This window comes from Pelmatolapia mariae, linkage group LG7 (assembly GCF_036321145.2).
Source record: "Pelmatolapia mariae isolate MD_Pm_ZW linkage group LG7, Pm_UMD_F_2, whole genome shotgun sequence".
Classification (NCBI taxonomy): Eukaryota; Metazoa; Chordata; class Actinopteri; order Cichliformes; family Cichlidae; genus Pelmatolapia; species Pelmatolapia mariae.
In genome coordinates, this window is record NC_086233.1 from 61,167,035 (window position 1) to 61,190,415 (window position 23,381).

General features: G+C 41.3%; 1 protein-coding gene across 2 annotated transcripts in view; it reads right to left on the reverse strand.

Annotated features, from left to right (window-relative positions):
* Window positions 1–22: 22 nt before the first annotated feature.
* tspan9a (tetraspanin 9a) overlaps window positions 23–23,381 on the reverse strand; it is a 168,318-nt gene continuing 144,959 nt past the window's right edge. For both annotated transcript variants that reach the window (XM_063480118.1, XM_063480117.1), the window contains 6 exons: window positions 22,315–22,506; window positions 19,180–19,254; window positions 12,659–12,760; window positions 12,229–12,360; window positions 8,543–8,626; window positions 23–5,134 (listed from right to left, as the gene is read on the reverse strand). In XM_063480118.1, coding sequence (XP_063336188.1) covers window positions 5,063–5,134; window positions 8,543–8,626; window positions 12,229–12,360; window positions 12,659–12,760; window positions 19,180–19,254; window positions 22,315–22,506 — 657 coding nt within the window. In that variant the 3' untranslated portion in view covers window positions 23–5,062. The remainder of the gene's footprint in view (window positions 5,135–8,542; window positions 8,627–12,228; window positions 12,361–12,658; window positions 12,761–19,179; window positions 19,255–22,314; window positions 22,507–23,381) is intronic.

A 23,381-nucleotide genomic window follows, 5' to 3' on the forward strand; every position in this document is an offset into this window, starting at 1 on the left:
TAAATGTATCTGTGATTGATTCTTTTCACTTTATTTCAGTACGTTATTCATACAAAATAATCTGTACAAAGGCTAAAATAGGTCATAATTTTTTTATTTTTTTTGCATAGAAGGAACAGTGATGGAAAAACAAAAAGCCCGGGTGGAATGGCACAATAAACTCCACTCACTATCGCACACAGGCCTGATAACAATTAGGTTAAAAGGAGGGGATCAAGCTGCGCACAAAAATACTGAGCTTTTCACTCCGTGCTGTTGAAGCGTGAGACAAATTGGCAATGGTTCCCACTTTCATCATCTTCACTTTGTTCTTTAGAAAAAGAACCTCTTCTTGACTGGCTCACCACCATTAGCTCATCTCAGCATCTTTAGGACAACAGTCCCCCAGGTTTTGTTATGCTTTTTTAAAACGAGCCCATTTTCAGACAGGGATTGCATACACAGAACGCATCATGTATCATGGGATCTGCTGATGCCACTTCACTTTGCTCTTCATGCCGAATCTTCCACTGCACCCCACCCCCCAAACCCCACAAACAAATTCTGAATCAAATCTAATTGACAGCAACATAAAAAGGGAATCCGGAGCGTCAAGTCATTAGACAAGAAAGGCAATAAGCGTACTGTATCGTGAGATTTTTTTCTGACACTCTTTCCTTTATTTAAAAAATAGTTGATTTAGCGAGTAAAGAGAAAGTAGTGCACCAGCTAGTATAGATATTCAGAGTGCTTTCACGTGTAGCAGAAAACTCCACAGGACAAGGCTGGCAGGTATCAGATAGTGCCACCCAGCAGAACACAACATCAAACACACCATTTCTAGAGCATACATTTCCACTGCTCACATATTCAGCTTCAGCACAGGGGAAGGATTAGGAGCAGATTACAGAAATAATATGTCGAAGGTGGCAAAAAATGATTCTGACACACACACACACACACACACACACACACACACACACACACACACACACACACACACACACACACACACACACAAAAAAGGGAAGGAAACAACAACAAAAAACAGTTTTTATGTTCAGAATTTTTCACAGCAGAAGAAACCCAATTACTGCATGTGCATCCTTCCTTCACCATTTCCGTGGCTTACTGGGAGTGCTTCCTTGGATGAGACGGAATATTTTATACTCCTTCAAAAAAAAAATAATCAAAAAAATAAATAAATCATGTTTTACTAAAAGATGAAAATGCAGTCAAAAATATATGAGGACTGTACTGACAAAAACACAAATTTACTGAACATTTACACCGCTCTCGTGCTTGAAGCAAAAACAGAGGCAGGAAATCTGGCAGACATAAAAAATGGAGAACATACAGTACAAGTGTCTGTAAATGAGCATAAAAAGGGCACGGGCTGTCAGAAAAACAACCTGTTGATGTGAATGTTAGGCGAAGTGGCAGAGGTATAACAGTAAGTTACATCACTTGTAAAATGGGCATATTTACATGGTGAGCTGATACACTGGAGCGAGATGAACTCTGTTGTACAGTCGTCTAACAGTTCATGCTCTAAGAATACACAATGGGTCCTGCACTGGCAGTTTGAAGAGATACTGCAGATTATACCTGCGCGTCCTAATTCAATTTAATTTGATCCTAATACAAAGAAGCACAACGACAAAAGCGCAGTATGTCTTTTGTGGACTTTGCCTGATACTATATGCCAGATTTTCCTTCTATTTGTTCTACGTTAATTGCTTTAACCGCCTGCATCGCTGAAACACAGAAAAGGCATTTCTGCATGTTGTAGAGGAACACTGCAAAGACTAATCCTCTAGAAAAAAATGCTTAATGATGTCATGTACTCAAAGTGAACTACAAATGGGGGGAAAGCCAATAAAAACAGAACCTACAACAAGAAAATCAACAGCATATTGTATAAAAACAAACATTTAAACAGCAGAAAAGTGTACAAAACGAACATAATTAAACAGCCCCCCTTGTTAAAATGGCATTCATCCCCGCATATTACAAACACAATGTAACATTTACTCTTGACATAATCATGGAAAATGGGGTATGGATTTTACACAGAGAAGAAAATGTCGCCCCAGTCAGATCAGCCGAGAGCAAACAGCGTCTGCAGGCTGAGGCTCTGACCTCCCAACGGATTTCCTTTATTCCCACTATTCTGCATTCCTGTATTTCTGTTACATGTGTGGCTATCTTGGGTTTCCTTTGAACCTTCTTTTTTTTCCAGTAAGGATACAGCACAGCCTTATTTGCCAAACTGTTTTGAGCTATTCCTCCTCTAACCCATCTCGGGTACCTTACAAGTGCTTTAAGGTGTCCAAACCACATTGCCAGTTACTGAATAGCGCCAGGTGTCTGTAGAGTGAGGCAGTAAGTAAGGGATGTGTTGAGTTTGTGGAGGCAGCCGAGCAGAGGAAATGTGATCGCTCGTGCCTGCACTGTACATCAGCAGCTGTCATGTTTCCCCCATGGACACAACAGGAAGAGTTGGAGCATATGGGGGCAGACAGTGTATCACAGCCAGCAGGGTCACTGCACAAAACAGCACAAATCTGTTGCTTCCTGTTGCAAGAATTCCCCTTTCTCTTCCTAAAACTCTCCTTTAAATTAAGAAATCATCAGACTAATTTTTCCTAAAATGCCAACAATGACTTCAGGAGATACTCTGAAGCATCTCAGATCAGGGGGGCATGTGAGTAAATGAGTGGCTTATTTTCTTTGTTAGTTCAGGTAGCAGGAATGGACAGTACTTCATTGATGCGTCATTCAAAGCAATAAATTTAATTGCAGCTATAATGTAGGACACAATTTAGAACGTAACCACTTGTAAAGGTTTAATTGGCAGTTTCCCTGGTAGCCAAGCTCAGCTCTACTGGTTACACATGAGCAGGCGATATAGGCTGTAAATGGGAGACTTGACTTAACTAGGTGCCTCTGGTAAAACACACTCCTAAATTCCTCTCGTGCAAGTACAGTACTCTGCATCATAAAGATTCCACAATTCCAAGTTTATATGAGCTTTTACTGTGTTCTGAAAGAGTTGCTACTGAATTGAAGTCCAACAAACTTGCAGGAATCTACAAACTGAATCGGCTTGAATGGATGAGATGAAGAGAAACAGGGCATAGTGGCAAACATGACAATACAGGTCAAAGCTTCAGTAACAGAAATTCAAAATAAAGATGGTAAAGATGCAACTGTGGTAAAATATCAGCTTAAATAGACAATTTCTTTAAAATCTTCCCTCTGTAGTTAACCTTTGTGCAAAAAAATCTGCTAACATTCTGTTACGAATGTTTTGTAATTATTGGCCGGCTTATTTACCGCTATTTTTTGTTCTTGATTAAAATATAGCAATCTTCCCACATCTCTAATTGCACTTGCTTTGGAAAGCACTATGTCACAACTGAATACAACCTTATGATTCCAAAAGCTACAGTGATCCTTTGACAGTAAGCGAGTTCTTTATTCCACCGTTTCTTTGGAGATTTTGAAGCCTAGAGCAGACACACCGGAGGGCATTTTTTGAAGTCGCCACAGCAGATGGAATATTTTCAGTCTCCAGGAGGAAGGCTGGCACTCTGGCCTCCTGCAGTGAATGTAGATGTAAACAGACATAAACTGATGCGTCCTACAGGGCATGTTGCCATACATATCAGTCTGAGCTTTGATCTGGCAACACTCTCACACTCCCATCTCCCCCCACCTCTGGTTGCTGCGAGAAAATGAAGCCTACGTAAAATTGAAGGGGGTTGCAAACCGGAGGTGTAAACGTGTGATGAGCAGGAATGTCAGCAGAAGCACTGGATGGAGCATGAAACTCATTGCTGCCTGACACGAAGAAAGAAAATTAGAGTGAAAAAGAAAAGATAGAGGCAGGGTTGAGTTGCTAGCCGCCGAGAGAAAGCACGAGGAGGGCGGTGTGAATGGATGAGATCTTCAGTATAGAAAGGCTAGAGCCACCTCTGTTAACGCTATTGATAGCCGAAACGAGACAACGTGTCTGCTCGGTTTTTGCCCCATCCCGCCCTTGATTCTAAGTGTTTCTCAGTGGGTTTTTTCTCCTCTGCAGCTTGAACTGTGTGATAAAATGCATGCGCGTACACAACCCAGTCTGTTTTCTCGAAGGGGGGACTTTATCACCTAGATCTCTATAGCTGACAGTGCTGCCGGAGCCCTAATAAACAGCCATTTTACATCATTTATATTGTCTAACAGGGAATGGGTATGCTGCTGTGTGGCAGCACAAAATGCATGTGTGCGAGTTTGTTCGCAGACAAATTTTTGGTGTAAAATGAATCCACCGATGACTCCTCGTGCTTACGCGATGCTCCTCCATGAAGCTCATTTCACCTAAACCTCTGCATCCTTACATGCCTTTGCCCGTCTGCAGCAATGTTACCTCAAAACCAATCCCACACATACCCACACACACATTGCACCGATCTGTTCGACACTTACATTCCACAGGATGATATACTTACAAAAAAAATCCAACAAAAAAATAATAGGTTTAAAATAAAAATAATAACAACGGTCATTTCATTGATAAATCAGTGAAGTAGAAAACTAGCATGCCATGTTGGATCTTTTTCATTTACAAGGGGGAAAAAACAGGGCTAGAATTGAATAAGCATGAAGAAAAAAAAACCTCCACCTGAGGTGGAGGGTTTTGTCAGTTTCATGGGTTTTTTCGCCCTGTGGGGGCTGTTTGGGCATTTGTAAAGTCTTCATTGTCTCAAAGTCTGTCCTTCCCTCCAGCAATTGGTTAGTTCAAGCCAAAGAAGAACAGAAAAAGCCAAAAAACAAGTGTACTCAAGAGAAGGGACAACATATGGGATTCTCTTCCTTGCCAAAAGTAGGTGCCTCTTCTCTTCCAGTTGTGTTACTCTTTGGCAAAATGAATGGTGAGAGGAGACAGCAGGACAGAGCAGCTGGAATCTGTACAGACGATCTGGGAAGGGAGAAAAGGATGCTCTAAAGAGGGAAAGCATGGATGTATGTTTGAATCAGAGTCTTTATCCCATCAAGCACTGGGGCTCCTCTCCATTTGGTGCTTGTCCCAAGGCTAAGCGTCATACTTCTTTCCCGTTCTGTGAATGTGGTGGAACAATGTCATGGAGAATGCCATGCCCAGGAGCTGTGGAGGAAAACAAGGAGATCGTGAACACATGCTCGTGTCTGTCTATAGTATCTATTTATGTGTAATATATGTGCAGGTGTGTCCGTGTGGTCTACTTATGTTGATGCCTTGGGCTGCGTTTCTGATGCACAATGAATCGTGTGCTGAATCACGAACACATTTTAGTTCAGTTTCTTTTTCTCAGATGGCCTTCAAATGGAAGCTCTGGAATCTTTGTGATGGCAAAATGTACAGCGTGTGCAAGCATTAAGCCAATGAAGTAAATTGAGATGCCATTGAATCAAAGTAGCCAGCTATGTCTTTGAAGTTTCCATTACCCCTGATACTTCCACATCAAACACAGTCGCAAGGCTGATCCTAAAACCATTATCTGGCAAAGTTGTGATGGCAGGGAAACTGAAAAATACTGAATGCTGCATAGTTTTTAATAAAAAAGGAAATGTGGACTCCACTGGGGATCCCTATGGTCTGTGATTAGCTGGGGAAAGCTGCTGATTCGCTTTTGGTTTCACTCAAAACCTAATTCACAGAGCGGCTTCAGAGAAAATGCCACCTTAAACTGGCGTCAATCAAAAAAAAAAAGTGCCATTTTAGGTAAACATCCAGCTGAGACGGAGTTAGGACAGATGAAAAAGTGCTTCAGAGCCAACCCAATTATTTACATCTGAGCTCATCTGTGCAACTCTGACAGAAAGTTTCTGCTGTCTGCTTCATTCAGTCTGAGAGACAGGATGACAGTTGCTCCTGCAGGATACTTTAAAGCTCAATCACAGATTCCTGCTTAAAATGTGGAAATATTTCTGGGATTTCTGAAGCATTGTGGATAAACACACACCACACATATCGTATTTTCCGCACTATAAGGCACACTTAAAATCCTTTAATTTTATCAAAAATCGACAGTGTGCCTTATGCATGAATTCTGGTTGTGCTTACTGACCTCGAACCAATTTTATGTGGTACGCAGTGCTCAAAAATCTGTCAAAAAATGTTTTAGTACGACTTTGGTAAGCTACGAAGCCGCAGTGCTTGATGGATTGTTGGAACATTACGGCTACCGTGGTCAGAAGCCTTGCAGACTCGGTGTAATCTGGGTCCTAAACTCCGTCTGCTTCAGGTCCCAAAGTCAAACAAACACTGCGGCATCACTGACAGTTAAAAACTGTCTAAATTCTTTCATCTTTAATAAAATGATCAGCGTTGCTGCTTTACCAGGTGTAACAATTAAGTTGAACATTCAGGCATCCATGAAAACAGAATTAGTTACATTTAACAGAGTTAGAAGTTAGCAGGACCTAAACCTGATATAGCATGTTCTGACTGAGAGACTTCTGAAACAAATTCAAACGTACAGCTCTGCTGTCACTTCCAACATAAATGAAGACAGAAAACTACACAGCAGTGACGTTTGTAGGGTTACTGAAGTTGGGCTAGCTGGTATATAATGATGTGCTATGATCGCTAGTGACACAGCTATGTTAGCATAACATAAACACAGTGAAGCTAACTTTTTTCCACTTGATAAAAGTTAACGTGAGGGTTCCTGATGGTTAGGGACAAATGCAATCGCATGGCAGGATGCTGTAAACGGACCAAACTTCAGTCAGGAGAACATCTGAGATAATCCATCCACAATACGAGGTTAGTCATTAATATACTGCAACAACATGGGAATAGAGCAGCTGGAGAGAATTCAACAATTGTACGGAAGTGGAGGAAGCAAGAAGAATGAGCTGAGTAAAGTTTGACTTATCTGACTGTTTTGTTTTGCTTAATGTGCCTTATAATCCGGTGCGCCTCATGGTCCGAAAAATACGGTACCAGCTTTTGACAAAGTTTGTTATTTACAGCATGTTTCTGGTCCCAAATCATAAAAAAACCCCAAAATAACATTATGGGACATTAGCTTTATTTATGATGCTCTTCATTGTCACGTCTGCAAATATTTCCCAACTTTACCTCTGGTTTGGCCTGAATCCGAGGAGGATGTGTGTGCGCCCAGAAGTCTCAGTGTTCTGCACATGCCTGATGTGCGTTTGGAGGAGAATGTGAAATTTAACAAATTCTTCAGAGCATAGTGTGGTCATATATAATGCACACATTTCTCTGGTGTGACTGTGCAAGAGCTATCCCTCCCTGAGGACATTATTATGTGCAGAATCATACAAAACTCAACAGGGAGATTTGCCTTCCTTGGTGAAGCCACCTTGCTCTGAATGAACCATGAATTCATGCATTAGCAAAGTGAAGCCTTGTCCTGCGTGCACACAGTCACAGACATATCAGGGTAGGCAGAAAGAAAATATTGAAAAACAAGTCTTCACAGCATCAAAAATAAAATCAAGGGCACAGACATACAAAATGAACTGTACATCTGAGAAATCCGTGTGAAATATCATCATCTATGTGAAATGTAAATATTGTACCGAAAGGTTTCATGGGCAGAGATATTAAAATATTCGGCACTTGTCATGCACCTTGGCAGCAGAAGAAGTGAAAAGGATTGGAGGGTAAGGTGCAGTCAGAGATGTCGGGTGTTGGAGATTAAACGGACTTAGGAAAAAGGTGCACCAGACAGCTATTGCCACAGTGGATGATTCAGGATAAAGACCAGATCTCTGCTGGATCTTATAGTGAATTTACAAAGTCAAGGGAGTGTGAAAACATTCTCTCAAGAAGGTGCAAATTGAAGCAAAGACCCCTGACAGGTTGCCAGTAGTGGCATATACAGACAGTCTAGCGTTCACACTCACTTTCAGTTGTTACATGCATGCATGAACTCATATTGTTCTTGCTGCCCTTGTTGTCCACCATGCTCACACAGGTTCCTGTGCAGTTAGTTGTGCTGGCTACCTAGCGCTATCAGAGCTTCTGTTGAAACACTGGCTAACCGGAGTGAAAAAAACAAACCAAAAGACGTAATATAAAAAAGTCTTGCAGTCAAAATTTGCACAAATACGGTTAAAAAAAGGTTCCCCGTTGTTCTGTCAGTAGACACTTCTAGAGTGCAATCTCAAAGTAAGTGGAAATACTACATTCTGAAGAGACACACTGAGAAAAAGAGGGATACATCTGAAGCAAAGTTTAGTAGCAAAAGACAAACAGAAGCGCCGGTGGAATTTCTACCACCACTTGCTACAGAGCCTTTAATCTGTGACTCTATACCTGCTCCTCTATATTCAGCATCTCTGCTCTCCTGTCGTCTCATAGCTCCTTATATCATTCTTGGCACAAAGCCACTTCACACATGATCAGGGTGCACAAGACAGGAGCTTCAATATTTCAGGATGTGCTGGAGCCCAGAATGCCCAGTGAGCATTCTTAACCTTTTAATTGTTTTCAATGTTGGCAAAAGACACAAAGCAGGAAAAACAGGAAAGAGTTGTTTCTCACAAATCCTCCTACCTCCACTACCAAGATGACCATGCCTATGGTTCCCAGCAGATACTTATTGTCATCCAGCCATTCCTCCACTTTCTCAAAGCAGCCCTGAAAAAAGGAACAAAACCATGTTAAAATACCATTAAACTATACATTTTCAGTTTATGACACTGTAGTTGGAGTGATGGCTGCCCCCTGTTCAGTTACCCAGGAGAAAACTCAATCATCTGGTTTGCAGTTTTCCTGCAAGAAAGCATTTCTTTAATGTGAGCTATACCGTAGGATGGATAACTAGCAGGTGAGTTATTAAACACAGCTGAGTTATTGTGAGCGATGACATTTATATGCAGACGTATGGGACACATGAGCCGACGTGCACACTAATCGTATGCTTAAATACATTCCCACCTGGGTTCATTCAGAGGCTACTCACTGGCAGGGATATAACGCGACACACTTAAGGGCGGTTTCAGCAGCAAAGCTGTGCCCCTGCTGGTCTGTGGTTGCTGAGGCAGCATGTAAAGTTAACTACAAAGCGTGTGGCCATCTCCTCTGGGCAAGATTACACACAAGCTTTTAATGATGAGCTTTCCCAATGGGCCAGCTCAATGTCTGTCTTTTCTCATTTTGGCAATTATATTACAGCTTTTAATCCTCTACTTTGGACGCGCTAACGAACCACATGCCAGACCAATAGCAGATTAGAGTAGTAATACGAGGGAAAACTGGTGAACATTGTGCTACAAGGTTTTGTGAGAAAAGAAGAGCTGTTGTCTCGAGAACAATAGAAAAATCCATTGGATTTAGGCAATAAGAGGAAAACTTTAAAGGGACTTTAAGTACCCACAAAGTGTTGGAAAAAAACAACAGTGGATTAAAGCTTACAGATGCATGCCTCTTTTGAATTTGGGGAGCAGAAGTTGGCAAGTATTGTATTTTAGAGCAACAAAAGTGTAATTTAAAGGCAATATGTTAAAGCACTTCAAATGTGGCATTAAAAAGTAGGACGCTGTGGATCTAACTTTCCAATACATCACGAGTTAATGGGAAGAAAAGTATCAACAACCCCCAACACGGAGCAATTGTTGTTCACTCTGTAGTCACTTTGTGTTTTTGTTTTGCAGTCCCTTTCTTTCACTTTTCAGTATTTTTCTTTGTGGTCACTTTGTTCCTCTTAATTTGTCTCTTCGCAGCTGTTCATCGGTATGCTCATCCGCACCTCTCTGTAGTAGTTTTCCGCCTCGAGTTGTTTCGTGTTGTTTTCCTGTTATGGTCATTTTGCATTTTGAGTCTGTTGAAGTTTCTATGGTGGTTTTGTCTTTGCTGGTTCTTTGCAACCCTTTTGTTAATTTAAGCCAAAACAAAAAATGCACTAACAAAATCGTTTCAAACCAAAAACTTCTTGTACACAAATCCTCGGTGAAGCACAACTGAACACTGCAACAACAGTGAGAAACCTGTGATCACTAAAACGATGTAAGTATGCTGATTATTTTAAATTAGGCTAACTGTATTAGCATGGTCATAACATGACCTGTTAACAGTGCAACTTAATTTGTTAATGAGTTGGGAGTTAAGTGAGTTTGGAACCCATATGGAGAAGAATTGTCTAAAGAATGGAAAAATACAATTTTTGAAACCCCAGAGCACAGCTGCAGCAGTAATCAGGATGTACAAAAGAGCCATTGTAACACTAATCAGAGCCACAGTGGCCCTCCACCTGAAACGCCACAGACAGTGCACTTCTTCCAAAGTACAGCTCTCAAAATCGGAAGAACAAGTGGTTCAATCTCACAATGGAAATTTGAATTTTAGCTTAGAACATTGCTTAACGTCAGTCTCTATATACGTTATAAAAACCCCTCCTCACTCTTCTTCTTTGGCCTAAAACTGAAAGTTCGAATGTTGCTAAAGAGCTGAAAAACAGCCTGATGAAGATTAGGATCACAAGATAAATTGGTTTGGCTGAGATGGGGATGATACACAACGTGACGTTCAACTGATTGTAAATGTGGTATCTAAAAGTTTCAAGGACAGCGAGTGGATGTTAGACAATGTCAGACAGGTGTCTTAATTGTGTACTTGAGCACTGAGGAGTAAAAACACATTGAGAAGTGAGGTGCAGTCAAAAATATCAGGTGCTGGAGATGTTGTAGATTAAATGGACTTAGGAAAAAGGTGCACCACAGATAGCTATTTTTATACAGCATGACTCAGGAACAGAGCAGAACTCTGTTTGGATCTTGTAGTGAATTTACAAAACCAAGGGAGCAGAGAGAAACAGGGAAACATTTTCTCAGGAAAGGGCAAATTGAAATAAAGACTCCTAATACTGAGCCACCCCATCACAGGGGCAGCATTTACTGAAAAGACAGACTACCGTTTTACAATGACATAGTCATACCGCGGGGACGCTAAAACTCTTTTGTTATGTAGATGCACCAGTCAAGACCTTTTTGCTATTCTGGTTGTCCACTGTGCTTACGTCCCTCCATAAAAGAAACATGCCTGTGCACCCTAAAAAGGCTTCAGTGTCAGTAAAAACTTCACATGTATATATTTTGTAGGCGCACTGAGACTACAGGGCAAAAAAAGATAAAAAGAAAGAGTCTGGCGGTAAAGTGAAAAAAGCAACCGGGGTTCCTGGTGAGTGCTGAGATCACTCCGAGTTGTTGCAAAAACGCAGCATAAACAGTCTGCACGCACACACACACACACACACACACACACACACACACACACACACACACACACACACACACACACACACACACACACACACACAGCCAGCCAGTTAATTGCTGGCTACCTCAAGTTAACGTCTGTTTCCGTTGGTACATTGGCTGACTCAAGCAAATTAACAGATTACACTTCAGCACTCAAAACTGCACAAACGTGGCAAAACAAGTTTGGCTTCGTTCAGACAGTTTTAGAGCACATGTTCTAAGTAAATGGAAAACCTACTATGAGGAGAGACAGTAACAATACAAAGAGGGATAAATGGTACCAAAAAGCACCACTGAACGACACAGGAAATCATTCCTGCCCGTGGCCTTCTCCCTGTACAACTCCTCCATCTAACACACTGTAAACACTGCCATAGTTACACCCTGTTTGCATACGCTCTACAGTTAAATAGCAAATGACAGAGTTCACAGGTTAGAGTCAAATGTCAATCATATATATTCCACCTCTGTAATATCCTTTGTCAATATTCTTCATATTTATAATTGAGTGACTTGTATATATTAGTGCTATTTCTTAAATTTGTAAACTCTGTAACATATTGTGTTATTCAAATAGTTTAGTCTGTTACTGTCTTGGAGTAACCACATCATTTCCTTAAGGATTAATAAAGTATTCTGATTCTGATGTCATAGCAGTTTTGGGCCCAGCATGTTTCCTATAATCTGGACAGGAATATTACGTGAATCATACAGAATACTTTCAGAGTATCAGTTTTAAAAAGAGAAAGGTCAAGGCAAACTATACAGCCGAGATTAGGTAGAAAATGACTGTGTATCATTCATATCCTCCAAAACAAAAACTTAAATACAGTAAGTATATTCTGTGGAGTCTGTAATTTTAATACAGTAAATCTGTTAGTTTTGAATATTTTATAAAGAGCAAACACGTGACTCTTATACTTAAAAGCAAAAGCAAAAGACTGAGAAGCAAAACTCAACTCATCGGAGTCCAGGTCAACTCACCCTGTTCCAGAACATGTTGGTGGAGTTCCGCCCACAGTTCTGGTAATGCTCCTGGCAGCAGCGATCAGGAACTACTTTGTCCTTCAGGGCCTCGTGCCAGTCGGTGTATCCTATCACTCCACAGCATTTCCACTGTTAATGCCATACAAATGTCAGGCGGAAGATGAGTTAATGCTCTGTGTCCTCAGTGGCCCCAAAAAAGCTCAAACAAACTTTAATTAAAAAATTTAATTGGTCACTTTCCTTTAAAGGACAGCAAAAAAGGACTGAAGTGTACTTGGACAGCCAGTTTGGGCCTTTAAGGTCACACTAATACCACAGCTACAAGCCAGGACATACATTAGCTGGAATATCTGAATAGATTTTAGTAATTTGTGCTTAAACATTCACACTAACGTTTCTCATATTGTAAATGCATGGCGTTACTTACCTCTGCCTGGATGATGTTCCAGGCATTTCGCAGGCCTATGTTGTTTTCTGAGTTGTACAGAGCCAGCCCATCCTTGAGATCCTGTTTGGCATTCTCACGCACCTGGAGAGGATAAAAGAAAACATTAGCCTTAGTTAGAGATCTTAGTTTGGAGGGGTTGGCTTTGCAAGAACAGTCCGGTGAGTTACACCATTCAATACCTCTTTGTGTTGTCTTTATATTGGAGTAGGCAGTTGAAGCTTGGGTGTTTGTAGAGGTGCACTCGCATTATTATACTCTTTTCAAACTGTCAGCATCCTTTTCACACAGATGCAAACAGTAGTGGCAGGTGTGCAGTTAAGTGCTTTTAGTGGACTGTGTATGACTGACGAATCATTAGCGCAAAGCAATCCGACACTACAATATAAAGACAGAAAATGCCAGCGACTTCACAGTTATGGGTAACCTCTTCTCTTGTCAAATAAAAATAACTCAGCAACAGTAACGCGGACCGCTGTGTGATGTCTGAACGTCTGACACGTCATGTGTCGCTCACACGCTCGGCTTCAACATGCCCTTCAGCAGTGCTAGCAAATCATTTTCCTCTTGAGTGAACACCAACAATTTGCTCAGGGTTGTGCCATGTCTGAGGGAGATTAATATCTCATTCGCTGTGTTAATGAGATACAAAATCAGAGCTTTAGCTCTCCTGCAGTTTCATATGCCTGTGGGGATTTGCTAACTGCCAGGACAGATTGAGAGGCGCTTTAGATACGGGGTAATTATGACTAGAAAAATGACATGGACTGCCAGAACCAGACTGTACATCTTCACGGGCAATAAAAGTAATATCACAACAATAGGAATGCACTTAATACTTAAAGCTTAGAGTTAAAGAGTGTGATCAGGAAATCTGCACAGGACAAGAGAAGCTGCATTTGCACTGTCACGTCCAGAAACAACAAGGTGATTTCAGCGATTCTCAGTGTTTTTAGGTGTCAATAAATCCTTTAGTGAAAGAATAAGGAAGAAAGTAACAATAAACAGCCAGAATCCTGGCTTCTATAAAATAATAACACATTTAATATCACTTGACTTTCTGTCTTACACATTAGAAATAGTACAAATCCAACTTTCCTTTGACTGTACAGAAACAACATTAAGCTTTAAATTCATTCACTGGTTCAGTACCCTTGTTTTTCAGCTGCAAGGCTTTTGAAATCTATTTGCTGAATTAGACATAAAAGTCAAACTGAATTTTTACTGATTAATTAAAATTTCTCGGGCAATAAAACGCTTTAGTAATCATTAAAGATGCAAACCCCATTTAAAACATCCTCTAAAAGCTTTGAAATAAGACGAGAATTATTTCAAATCCCATTCTTGCTCCTCGGCCTGCAAGTTTGCTGATGCAGATCTCTGTCCTCGTGCAGGAAAATGAAATGAAGAACAGCAGCACCATCAATCTCTGCCTTATGCTTTGTTTCTATCTGCTATCTTGTCTTCTCCATCTACAGTAGGCTGTATGTGATGTTGCTGGCTCATTACAGACTCCTCACACAGCCGCTGGAGAGCAGGGTCCCCCTTTATTGCAATAAAAGTCTTCTTCCGAGTCTCCGATAAGTCACTGCACATCATTTTTTTGTGTGAGAGTCTTTGTTACAGTGTGAAATGAAAGTTAATGATCCAGATTTACCCCTAACGAGAGGCAGACAATGAATACAGAACAAACAGGGAGTTGGAGGATCGTACGGCACGCCGACCCCTTTTCTCCTCGCCACAGAAAAAACACGAGCCTATTTCTCGACTAATGCTTGCACTGCCGGTCCTCGAAAATGTTGACAAATAACAGGGCTGAACCATGCTGTGGCAACATCCGACTTCTGGGAAGTTTTGCCTGGATGTTGCCACGCAATATTTCACGTGTGGCATGTAGACAAAGCCCTGAGACAGAGCTCATATGTCTCATTGCATAGATAAGCTTGTTTCTTCTGTGATGACCAAGTCTGCACACAGCAATATACGACCGCACATTCATCACAGAAATCTAAAGAGTTCAGCTTGGCCGTCTGAGGAAACACTCATAATTCACAGAAATGAAAAAGAAAAATCCAAAAAACAAAGAAAGACAAGAAGAAACAACGGTGCATTGGTGGAAGGATAAGCCTTTCTGTCCAAACTGTTCATGTTCCCCGTCGCTGATCTCAAAAATAGAGCAGAGAGCGGGTGGTAGGTTGTTGGAGAAACACCTGTCCCAGATCTGGTGACATGGCAACACCCAGGGGAGCAGGTACACTGAGACCTGTCACTGTTCAGATGTGAGGTTACACTGAATACTCATTACCAGAGTGTGTGCCACGACAGAACCGACTGCTCCAATTTCCAAAGACGGGAAAGATCTGATCATTTCAGAGAAGGATACAGCCACCACAGAGGTGCGCCGTCCTCGAGTTTTGCCTTTGGGGACATCTGGCTAACGACTGGTGTCTCAGCAGGCTGTTTTGAAAACGCTGTGGAACATTTAGAGTTCCTCACGCAACACAGGAGAGATTTACGTATTTACACGAGATTCTGTGAAAACAGAAGAGACGAGCAAAACTTTTATTTTGTCAGTTTGCTCAATTAATATCTTACAAAAATTGTACAGCATCCATCTGTGAGTTAGTGTATTGGCACCTGTGGTGGGTAAACTATAGATAAAACCTTTATCTGTCTGCATGCTGACAGGAAAACAGGGCAACGATCTCGGGAAACCAAACACAGTCAGACTAACAAGTGCTCAGCTTTCCACTGAAAAACCTGAACTTGAATCTGATTTTATGTGGGGATGGCTAAGTGCTTAGGAACAGCTTTGAACTTTCAAAATGGCTAATATCTTATCTACATATTCACACTAGCAAAAAATATGAAGGATCATCATTGATTGTTATTTTAAAAACACTTTTCTTTCTTTTTTTGTCCCTGCACTTTCTTCTTGGTCAACTACTAAATTAAATGCATTATTGTTAAGTTGTAGCTGCTCCCCTGTGTTTACCAGCAAGTAACTCACTTTGGTTCTTTACTAACTGTTGTTGTGTTCGGGGTGTTGAATAGCTTTTCTTGTGAAATTTCTAATCAAATTGCCCCAAACTCCCAAGTTCCCACACTGGCAAGTGTTCACATCGCATTAATGTTCAGTACCAGAGTAGCTCACATCATCGTTTACCCGACAGCTGCATAATAATTAAAAATATACTTTACAGTGGAATACTCCTTGGCATTATTGCTATTTTTCTTTTGGATACAGAAATGATGAAGCGACTCCACACACTCACCTGTCTTCAAATCTCATCTATAATGCAAAGAACCAGAGATCTGCCTGCATACGCTGACGAGACAGGCGGTGCAGAGAACGCTGTTTTTTAATGTTTAAAAAAGTGACAGACAGTTGAGCTGATATTCTATCACAGTAGATTTCATATTTGATGTAAACTGCACCGAAGTACACAGGATCTGAACCCAAGTCAACCTCTTCCAAACTGAACTTCTGATTGTAATTTGCTGTCAGGGTATGGTACACAAAGCTCACATTATCACAAATACCAGACTTCAGGCTCAAATGTTCCTGAATGCAGAGTTTCAAGCATGAAATTACCATTAAATCCTATTTAAATAAAACATATTCAAAGCTAAATAATCCAGATCAAATTGCCACTTATTTTACTGTTTTGTGAAGCAAATAAAACTGTCTCTTGTCATATGTTCAGTCTTTTGCTGCATGCTCTTTAAGGATAGACCGAACCTCTTTCAAACACGTTTAGTGCTTTTTTCCTCTCATACGCAGTCATTGTTGGGTCATATACCGTCTGGAAACACTGGTTTTAGTTTCAGGACTACTGGGAAACTAAGAAGCTAACAACATTTCACTGTTGCTCTAATTGCAAAGCTCAGAACAAATACATTTACTGGCCTGAAATTGTAATAAATGATGTGAATCCAAACAGAATCAGTGCCAGAGGTCTCCAAACAGCACATTATTAAACACGTTACTTAATTCCCTCAGTTGCTCTGCAACCCTGTGCTTTGTAGCCCGAGGCCAGGGCACTTGACAGAGTCAGGGGAAGAGCCCCACTCCAGCTTTAATTGGTTGGGGAAAAATAACGCACAGCCAGGAATTGAACATAATTCTGTCTTTGCACAAACGTAACACGCAGCTAGATGTGACTGCCGCTGTCGTTGGGCTGTGAGTAAGACATCAAGGATGTGCCACAGCCTGCTCGCCTTTTCTATGCCAAAATTTGCTTCCTTCCTCTTCCATGACTCCATGTTTGCCTTTTTCCTGATTCTTTTTCTAAAATTTTACAGTAACATCTAATTTTATTTCTGACATGGCTGACCTCTTTCTACCCCTTTTTTTGTGTACTTCAGCACCCTAACACATAACAAATTCATTCTTCCCAGCATCCTTTGATATCTCATTTCTTTTTTTTCTTCCACCTCTGTCCACACCTTCCACCCTTCCTTCATTTTTTCCTCGCCCTCCCGACATCCCTACGTACATGCTCCGGTGCTTCCTGTCTCTCTTGCAAAGTTCTGCTTCCTCATTCTGAGCTAATAAACCTTCACTGGTGTTCAGCTCAGCGTGTTGGGTCGACGGAGGCACAATGAGGTCAGAGCGTTAAAGACGGATGGCTGTAATCTGGTTTGCCGCCCAGCCATCTGCTGCAGTCAGCTGGTTGCTAACTGCAGGGCCAGCCTTTATTATACTACGCCCTCTACATGGCATTTAATCAGAAAGCTTAACACCACTGGGCTGTGGAAGGAATGAGGGAGTGCCCACGCATAAGCCATACCTGGAGGCAAGACTGCTGGGGTGAAGAAGACGTGAGAGAAATTCTCTATTAACAGGACTGAGCGGTACCTCCAAAGTAGGATTAAACTGGTGGAAATGGACGCTAAACGAAAAAAACATGTTGCAACAAACGCAAGATACTATATGTTTGTCTTTCCCTCCCACCCGTCAACAGATTGTCGCCCAGAAGGATCACAGTACGCACAAAGAGTCAGTCATGACTTAAATATGACCTATTTGAGAGACTAAAATATCTGTTTTGCAGGCCTCCGTCGATACACGTTTAAAAGCTGCCAACTACTGTACCGTATGTCTTCCAGTCTTGTTAATAAATGCCCTGTGATTAGGGGATCAAATAAGAAAAGTGAATTAGTGATTCCTCTGATCACAGCCTGTAGCAGAAGACGAGGGGAGCCTCACACGGCACACAAGATCTCACTGGAGACGGAGAAAAAAACCGAACCACAAAACATATGTGAAGGTCTTCTGTGATTGTCCTTTTAGCCAAAACAGACAAGCTTCAAAATCTAATGCAGTTTGCTAAATTTGCAGGACATCCTGATTAGAGCAGTCTGAAAATGTCATCTCCAATAACGTGCAATTTACTTTAAACGCTTTGCCTTCCAATGACATTTGAAGACCAATAAAGGAAAATATATTTGGTTGTGATCCTCATTATCATGGTTTCACGTTCCATTAGGTTTAAGCCAGGATAAACACACAGTAATTTGGCAAGAACGGGGCAAACATAAAATACGGTGGGTATTCACTGGAACTTGTGCGAATGAGTTTTCCCCGGGTAATGCCCCATGCTTTGCTAATGCAGACTCAACTGATTTCTCATTTAGGAAATCCTCAGCACTACTGGGCTATCTTTTACTGACTTCACAGGTGATGGGAAAGGCACTGCTGTGAAGTCAAGAGGCTTTCTATTTAAATTCCGCCGGAGGGATCACGGTTAAGCCGGTAATATTTTGATGATAAGGCAACAGACATATTTACTCCTGACAGGGTGTGCCTGCGAGACCCGATCTGAATCTGAGAATGCATTGGCTGCTAAATGAATTCCTTTATCTGCCTGAGAGACAAGGTTTGAGCAATAACCTCAGAACAAAGAGGCAGAATTAGCTGATGTCCCGAGGGCCGTGTGACATAAGAGAGCGAATATATAAATAGACAGATCTATCAACGACATGTCCTTGAAAACAGAGAAGTCTTCATCGCTCGTCCTGCACAAGACACTTGTCTTCTTCAGGATGAAACATTTGCGGTTGGATCAGATTAAAGATGAAGACGAATTCAGCATCGGTAATATCCAGAGCTTTGCATGTAGGCATCTGCTGTTACCCCCATACACATTCACCTGATTTAACCTCATTCAAGGGGTCATGGGAAATATTCCTGGAACTAATTAGGGGGAGCCAACTGTTGGGGATTGAGTTGAATTTTGTGGCCTAACCTTTGACTGCTGTGTTAATGGCGGGGTGAAGACACTCAAGCTTCTGACAGAGAAACAACCAAATATAAAAACAGAAAACTCTGATGCCCCGAAGCAACTGGAATCTAGGTATGCTTATCACACTAACACCTTTTATTGCTTTCTGCATTTGTCTGTGATCATCTGTGTGTGTGTGTGAGAGAGAGCTTTCTTTTAATGTCTTCAGCTGGAATAATAAAAGACAAAATTCGGACACAACAGATAACAACTTACCTTATCTGTGTACACAAAGAACAGGATGAGCAAAATCACCTCCGCCAGAAGAATTATCAGCAGGACAATGAAGAACTGTCAGACAGAGGAAGAGCACTGTTACAACAGCAGCACAGGCAATATTGTAAATTGAATTTGTGAACAAAACTCTGAACAGCTAAGCTTCTTTTGCAGTTAAGTGCCGTTTTATCTGAGTGTTACATGATGAGAGAAAAAAAAAAAGACACAATTTCACAAACTTCACAGTAAGACTTGCATCTATGATTTAAAGCGCATTTATTTATACTCCAAACTCAAATGTACTGTGTGACTCATGGAGATACACGGATCATCTAATGATCTTTTAATTTCGGTTAAAGCAATTGTTTGACATCTTGTGAAACATAAGGCAAGGGTTAAATGAGATGAGCTAGCAGTCAATTAGTTTAGCTCAGACTGAAACAAAAAGACACAAAAACTAGAGGGAAATAGCTTCATAGCCTGGCTTTATCTGCCAGCTGGCATCTCTTAAAACCCAATAATTAACACATGTATCATCATCAAGGAAAAACAAAAAAAAATAAAGCTCTAGTATTTTAAGGTTAATTGCCCAGCTATGACCCAGCGAATCACTTCACATGACCGTAAAACCAGCCCTAAATAAAGCTAGCTGGCGTTACCTACTGACCCCTCCATTTATACTGTTCGACTTGGCTGGACAGCTTCTGGCAGTAGCTTTATATTTACCAGCTGTATTAATCTTCTCATTTTTGCTCTCGACAATAAAACAAATGAGTAAATTTCCCAAAAAATGTTCCAGGTTTCAGTTAATGGTTTCATTTGGAAGCAGCATACACAGAAACCAACATTTCTCAAGACAAAAAAAAGAAAAAGAAAAAAATCCATAAACATAAACAAAGTAAATTTAAAAAGGGAGAAGGAAATTAGAAAAAGAGACATGAAGGAAGAGGTGGGAGTGATGGTGGGAGGAAAAAAGGAGAATCTCGGTGCTGGAGGGCTTGTGAATGAGGGGAGTGTAAAAGGTTTAATACTTCCTAAGATTAATTTCTAGCACAGCCTTGCATCTCATCTACTACTCTCTCTACTTGACTCCATTACAGCACGGTATTTACCAAGCTCTTCTGCACAGCATGGGAGGAGGCATGCAAACCTAGATTTTTGAAAAACCCATTAATTCCAAACTCATCTGGGAGGGAGGGTGCGGGCTATTATTTATGTCACGGCTCACATGATATAGTTACAACGGTTTGCTGGTGCATATGGCTTTGCAGCCCACAGAATGATTGTTGTTCACCCACAGTCAACTTGTCACACTTTTCCTGGCATTTACAATCAAATGAACTGTTTCTGCAAAGCAAATTGGTGGTGCTTCAGCGGCCATGTGTGAGAGCATGTGCTTATGTGTTTATTTGCACACTCAGCTCTGTGGGTGCATGCTCTCATTTGCCAGCAATCGCACTGTTATCTCACCTTGTTTTGTTTCTTTAAAAAATGTCTCAATAAAACTATTTGGCAGAAAAGGTGCACTGCAATATCGCTGCAGAGGATGTCCGGTCTTTGAATATTTCTAATCCAAAGAGAGCTGTACGCAGACCAACTTCAAAGATAATATGTCATGGTAAACACTCAGATCTATTTGCGCTGGGAGATCTAAACCTACTCTTGATGTTTCCCTGTCCTGAGCCCACACCACCACCACCACTACCTCCCCAAACCTTTGGATGTGCTCGACTGGACAGACAGACAAAGACAAACACAACAACAGCAACGACAGCAGACATGGGTGCCCTAAACAGAATTATTCTGGCCAAATATAAAAGGCTGTCACACACAGATGTGGCAGGAGACTCGGTGAGAAACATCAAAACTTTGATATTTTCCGTTAACTCAGATTTTTTTTCTCTAATTCCAGCCATATTTCACACCCCTCCGCTCTGTCTTTGCACTCTGCTCCTCCTGCTTCACAGTTGTTAGGCAGGTGAAGGAAGCCATGTCTAACGCTGAGGATTTGGTGGGGCTTTTGACTGATGCAAGAGCTTCAAGGGATTGAGCTGTTTGTGATGTTAAGTACTCAGAGCCCCAACTCCACTTCTCATTTAAAGTTTCTATACATGAAAGTTTTTTTTTCCTTGCCTTTCTGCAGTGGATCCCTGCAAACCTCATTCTGTTGGGTGAACTCTCATAATTAACTTGTGCTTAAGATAACACACTTGTACAACTTTGGGCAAACAGTGCAACGTCAAGACAGAACAGTCTTTGTAATGAATAATAGAACATTCTCAATTCTTGAGCTTCAAAAACATCAAGTGCCTTTTGGTGTGCTCTATGCAAATACTAATTCAGCCACAGATTTCGTACAAAAAGAGCCCCTGCCTTAAACTCCTTTCACTGGGCTTTGACCAGAGCCCTGGCAATGACATGCATTAGTTGGTATTAATTTGCAGAAAGGGGGAATCCTATTGCTCAGCTCAAATTTTTCTTTGTGCACTCTTGAGGTTCGATAGAGGGCAGACTGAATTACTGAAGTAGCCCCAGTCACCTAGCTCTCCCGAGGGTCTGGTAATAGGACAAATACAAAAAAAGCTCCTGGTGGCCTGTGACCAGTGTGCCTTTGAGTATAGACACTTGCATGCAGTTTGCATGTGACAGTGCAGACAACCCTTGCAGCAAAAAGACACAAAATACGAGCAGTTCTCAAAATGTTATGGCATTGCTTTTTTTCGTTTCTCATCTCTGACAAAATAACTATGACTCTTAGTGGTCCATTAAAAACATTTCCAAGCTATGAAATTAGGGCTGCTACTATAAGTGCTGTCTTTGTAATTTGCACAAACTTTGGCCTGCTGCCACGATTACTGTTTTCTATCAACTTTATACATTCATGAAAAGCTCATCTTAATATTTCATTGCTGCAAGGGTTGTATTTATCAATAAAATATGCAGCTTCCCCAGGGGTGCCAAAACTTTTGAATACAACTGATTGCAAGCGGTCAACTCTACAAATGAATTTCAGTCAAAAAATGCACGAGTGAGAGAAATTAAGGGAAGAACTACAATGTGTACATTTGTGCTGTTGACAGTTATCCATGTGTGACTCTTAAAAAAATATTTTGTAGGTATCCGGATTTAACTCACGCTCAGAAGCAGGCACTTGTTCTCCTTGATGGCACCCAGGCAACCGAGAAAGCCTGTTACCATGACGATGGCGCCGATGGCAATGACCATATTGGCAGCTGACAGGGAAGGGAATGAGGGTGAGAAGGTGGCGAAGCTGCCCTGAGACACCGAGAGCCAGATGCCCACACCGAGCAGCCCGCAGCCACATAACTGCAAGGCAAAAGATAAAACAGACGACAAGGTGAGAAAACAAACAGACAGGCACAACCTTTTCGGGGTAAGCTGCAGAAATGATTAGCATTCAAATTCATCTTTAGCTCTCCACTGGCTGCGTTGGTTTAATGCGAGACCTGCCGAACAATAACAGTAATTCAAAGAGTAAGGTTAGCTTTAAATTAAAAGCCATCCCCACCTCAAAAGTCCCAGTGCAACAGTCTCAATTTCCCCTCCAGCAGCCTGGGGAACTGCCCACATAATCATACATCTCCAAACACTGGTCAAAAAACAAGAGACTTTACACCAATTACAACTACGATAAGCCAATAACGCTCTGCAAGTGATTAGAGCAAAAACTGGGGTTGGGCCATGCTGGTTTTGCACGTTTGAGCTGATTTCATTAAATCCAGAACAAACAGACATGTAATTACTGCCAATCGCTGTAATGAAAACTTCCCAGCTTTATGAAATCTGCTTGCAGTAGAGTTGAGCTTCACCTAGAGGGAGCAATTCCCTAATCTCACCCTGTCACCCCGCCAGGCTCCTGCTATGTGTGTGAGATCTGCAGAGTCCATTAATGCAATAAAGTGTTAATGGAAGGCTTAGACTGGCAGAGCAGAGAGTCACTCCTGCTGATGTGCGAGTCCTCCTATCAAAGATCAGAGCAGTACATGGTCACCGCTTAGAGAGTCACGTTTTTGTGGAGACCTAACAGCATAAAAATCATATATGGCAATATATATGAAAAGCAAAGAGAACTCAAATATGCAAACAAACCAGGGTAAATGATTGCACCGTTACTCTTTCCTCCTTTCTATTAACACCGCTGCCCTCTTCTCTTCTCATCTTTGCACCACTGCACCAGAAAG